Genomic DNA, 4,894 nt, shown 5'->3' with positions numbered 1-4,894 from the left:
TAACTACTACTTACTTTTTCCTTTGTTTCTTATTTGTCTGAATGCTTAATTAAAACATATCTACATTGTGATTTCCTTTGGTTCTAATTTGTCTAAATGCTTCAAAACCTCTCGGTGCATGTTCATTTCATCATTGTGATTTGTTAAGATCTTTCTGATATTAACGAGCGAGGCTAATACTTTGCTTCCAAGTCCATTGATTGGTTAGCTTGAGATATGATGATAGCCAGGTTAATAACTCTTTAAGTTGGAGCGAGTTTGATTAAGAAATCATTTTTTGTAGTTTCCTCAGGAAAATAAAAATGACTATTTTCTCTAAATATACACTTGATTCTGTGCGTGAAAGGATAAGCATCTGAGTAACTTACTATATGCATCAATGTTGCGTAGATTGGTTTGCAAAGCACGGTGCGAGCCATAGAGATCAACTTGCGTGGGATACCTGCCCTTCTCAGCTTTCGTCTGTGTTTCTAGCTGATGCTATGGGTGTTCTGCATATAGAGTTTTGTTTTGGGTTATGTCTGTTATTTTTCTGAAGCATAAAAGTAAAATGCATCAATGTCGGAGTTTCTGATCTGTACTTAGATGACTTCATGTTGTCCCAAGTTAGGCCGAATGTGTGTTCAAGGTCGATTCTCTATGCTTGTCCCACACTTAATTCAAAACATTGTCAATAATATATCATGGTATATAACAAGTAGAAAAATAGGTAACTATTATTCTAGATGCATCATGGATGCATCATGGCACGGGATTATTTGGACTACAATACCCAATCACATTATTGAACAAAATTCGATGAGTACTGGTCAACAAATTGAAATTGATTTATCAACAGATTTTTTTTTCTTCCATTTGAACTAATTTCAATAATCCTTTTAGTTGCTTTGATAGATGTAACTGTCGTGGCTACCCCTGTACTTGTACCAGTCTTTTCCAGATACGCCTAAATCTGCAATTGGGCTACCCCTAGTTTCACTTTTAAGGATTATATTGTTAATCCTATCTTGCCTTATGCACCCACTCATCCAATACAGTATTAATCAATTTTTTCTTGTTGGTTCCTTATTATTCAACCCCTACAGCTTATTTGGTTTGCATGATTTCGAAAAGAGTAATATAAGGAGTGAAAGTATAAAAATATGTGGGATTTGAGTCGTTTGATAATTGATTGATACATAGTGAAATAGGGAGAGGAATGTGGGCCCACCAAAATTTATTTGTTTTCATAACGTTGCTGTGAAATGGAGCAGAGGAATGTAATTTATATTAAAAATGTAAAAAGTTTAAATTGATTAAATGATTAAATATAATTTTATATTAAAAAGTAAAAAGTTTAACATAAATAAATAGATGCAACTAAACTTTTTACTTTTAATAATTAAATGATTCTTTAACGTAAATAAATATAATTTTATATTAAAAAGTAAAAAAGTTTAAATTGTGATAAAATGATTTTCTGAAACACTTTTTTTATATAATTTATTTATTTATTCCACTCATCCAAACAGGCAAAGAAAATTTCCTTTATTTCTTTCCTTTCTAGAATTTTTTCTCCAAGCTTGATTAATACTTTTCTATCAGCTGAAACCCGAAATTTTCCTTTAAACTTAATATTACAAGGTTAAAAGAACAAAAGATATCATGAATTCATCTTTTAATATAGAAGAGATATTAAATTAATTTTGAGATTCAGATTGATTATTGTATAAATATTTAATGTGGTTTTTACCAGATACGTTATGGTTTTAAAGTCAAGTTGAGCAAGAACTTATCCTTACCTTCTCAAATCCTACTTCTCAAAAGGTACAATCAAGATTTTCTTTTTCCTTCGGCATTGTCAAAGTGACAGATGAAGGGACACGGAAATAAAACACAAGATTTGATTGCTGTAAAACCTTGTGGATGATGCGATTATTATTATTCCAGTAAATACAAAAAAGTATCACATTCATTCGAAATCAAGTGTCTTCTCTTAATCCACCAAGTGTCTTTTAAAATAGAACTTCGAGACCCATGCGAGTCAAGCTACCTTGGATGTAGATACAACCAACTTGAGCTCAGATTGATTATTATATGATTTTTCTTATTCCTTTCATCGTTAATTCTTTGTGGCAGAAACATTAATTCGAGTCTTTTTGTTGCTTCGTATAGAAAAGGAAAAACAAAGAAAATGGCTTGTGAATTGACTCTAGCGAGGAATGTAATAAGTATCTATATTAGGAAGGAAGGTTATCAAATTCAAAATTTGTGAAAGTTTTATAGATTGAGCAAGTAGACTCGATTCATACCTTTGTAAAAGTCTTATTCATATAAAAATAATAATAAAATATATATAAATAATATATCAATTAACCATTTCAACAACATAATAAAATAAATTATTAAATTACAAATTTCATAATATTTAAATAATTAAGTCTAATAATATATCATTGCTAGATAGTAATTTGCGGAGGTGATAATAGTAACAGAACATTCTCATTGAAGGTTTGATGTTGTTAAAAAATAAGGTTTTGATGTTATTAGATGTGAAAGTTCTTTAATTTAAAAACACACCACATAAAGGTACATTGAATCTTAAGCACACATAAAAATGACCTAAAATAACGTGTATTTTGGTCTAATGTTTTAAATTTTTTAACTCGATGATAAACTCAAGAGTCTACCAAATTTGTATAGAGTTTACCCAAAATTTGCACACAAGTTAACTCTAAGCGAACTCATAAACTTACAAGAGCTAGGAGTTAACTCGAGAGTTTGATAATCATACTTGAAGTGCATACCAACATTCTTTATATCCTTATTGTGTGGGAAGGCTAATATTTTGCTGCAAACCCTCTTGATTGAACTGAAATACATTATTGAGTCTTGGTTTTGTGCTCTTCAGTTATTAATCCTTCTAATATTTGCTGTTTCTTGTGCTTTTCAAGGTTGCTAACCTTGTATTTGATGCTCCACACTCTTCAATCATTAATATTGAGTTTAACGCAAGTGAGGCTGAATTTGATTCCACAATGTTATTTACTTGCAGCATTTCAGAAAAATGTCAATTTCTATAACCATTTGTCTTAAAACAATTAAATAAACGGAAGTCTATGAAGTGTCAACATATATAATTTCAACTTCATGAGTGATAAATATCAATATAGCACATTTTTTTACCTTCAGATGTTAGCCTACTTCCACTTTAACAACAAGCCTCAAATTCAGGCATCATGTATGGGCTTATAATTCCTGTAAGCAATCACTGCATAGAAGGGATCTGACCCTGAAAGCAATCCAAAAAGCCTCATGATCCAACCAATTGGTGACATGTTGTTCTCTTGAGCATTTGGCAGCTTTCGAACTACCTCTGGCTCTGTGAAACCTTCCACGGATTGGAAGTACTGAACCACAAGTTGTACCCTACTATAAGCAGTCCCTTCCCTCCATGCACTTATGGCTTTCTCATAGAACATTCTGTTGCTAAAACTCACAATGAATGCCCCTCCTGGCTTTAGTACCCGGAACACCTCTTCAAATACCTGCATATCTCTTTATAGTAAAATAGTGATTTTCATTAATATTAATCAACTCGACAATCCAATACAAGTTATGGTATTTTTTTTTTTTGTACCTCACAGGTTAGGATATAATTATGGTGGGTTTTATGAGATTTTCTTTGCCTGTTTGGATGAGTGAAATAACAAAAGAATAAATAATATAAGTAGTGACACGGTCATTTAATTAAGAATGATTAGTTTATTAATTTTTAAAATAAAATAAAATAATACATGCATGGACAATCATAAACTTATTTTATCTTACAACTATCAGAATTAGAAAAATACAAATTTACATAAATTAAAAATTAACAAAGCATTTTACAACAATTAAAATTACAGACGTAAACTTACCAGAATTAAAATTAAAAAAAATTAAAAAAATAAAAAATGAAAAAACTTTAACATATGGGACCAAAAACATGTTAAAGGCTAAAAGTTATACCAAAACTCCTTTCAAATTAGTAAAAGGTCAAGACTCAAGAGTATCAAACCTTCTCTGGTTGTTGGAGATACTGCACGCTAACTGTGCATAACACTGCATCAAAACTGCAACTCTCAAATTCAAACTGTTGATCCTTGTTGAGATCCTTCACAACAAAAAAATCCAACCTTGGATTCTTTGAAAGCTCTTGTCCATTCAACCCATGCCCCACCACCTTTTTGTACTTGACATCACTTGGTAGATGGCTAACCCAGGAGCTCATGAGGTCAAGAATCTCCATGTCAGATCTCAACCTCTCTCTGTAAAGATTGGTCAGTGTAGAAACAAAACCATCATCTACATGTTTTACAAAGCGTGGAAATGCATAGAACTCTCTATCTGGGTAAATGTTGAGCTTTGTTCTACCTTCCTGGGTGAGAACAAGGCGTTTTATTTTGCCTGCCAAGGGTGGTTGATTGGTGTGGTAGCTTTCGTTTAATGTGCTAACAATTTTGATTGAAGTTCTGACATGAGGTGCTGAGATAGGTTGCATATTGGTTTGCAAAATTGAAGACAGGAGTTAAAATTCAAAAGCAGACATGAATATAATCAAACAGAAGCAAACTAATTTCTTTTTACAATTTACAATTAATAATACATATAGTCAGCCATATATTCTTGTGGATAACTAACCAATGGTTGTGAGAGTATATGGAGCTTTCCCACTGTTTTAGGGCCTAAAATGAAAGCAAAAGACCGTGCTATTCACATCCTTCTTTTGCTCTCCACTCTCCTTTTTTTTTCAATATTCTCAAAATATCCCTTTTTTCTTTCATTTTCACACCCCTACTTGTTCAATTATTTTACCAAAAACTAATATTTTGTAGGCCAAATGATCTATTTAGTCATTTATCTTATTTTTTTA

At 31.5% G+C, this 4,894-nt stretch overlaps 1 protein-coding gene across 1 annotated transcript; it reads right to left on the bottom strand.

Moving 5' to 3' along the window:
• Positions 1-3,030: 3,030 nt before the first annotated feature.
• Positions 3,031-4,575, bottom strand: LOC100305678 (S-adenosyl-L-methionine-dependent methyltransferases superfamily protein). The gene is made up of 2 exons (NM_001248236.2): positions 4,040-4,575; positions 3,031-3,527 (listed from the first exon to the last, which is right to left on the bottom strand). The coding sequence occupies exons 1-2, from the start codon at positions 4,520-4,522 to the stop codon at positions 3,210-3,212; spliced, it is 801 nt and encodes a 266-aa protein (NP_001235165.2). The 5' UTR covers positions 4,523-4,575; the 3' UTR covers positions 3,031-3,209.
• Positions 4,576-4,894: the final 319 nt, after the last annotated feature.

This window comes from Glycine max, chromosome 19, assembly GCF_000004515.6.
Source record: "Glycine max cultivar Williams 82 chromosome 19, Glycine_max_v4.0, whole genome shotgun sequence".
Lineage (NCBI taxonomy): Eukaryota > Viridiplantae > Streptophyta > Magnoliopsida > Fabales > Fabaceae > Glycine > Glycine max.
Note: the sequence above shows the minus strand (reverse complement) of the source record. Positions and strands in the feature narration are given on the sequence as shown.

Bases quoted from the DNA above. Each gene is read 5' to 3' on its own strand.
- LOC100305678 (NM_001248236.2), bottom strand. From the start codon at position 4,522: ATGCAACCTATCTCAGCACCTCATGTCAGAACTTCAATCAAAATTGTT. The intron at 3,528-4,039 runs GTTTGATACTCT...AGAGATATGCAG, and splicing joins ATCTCCAACAACCAGAGAAG to GTATTTGAAGAGGTGTTCCG.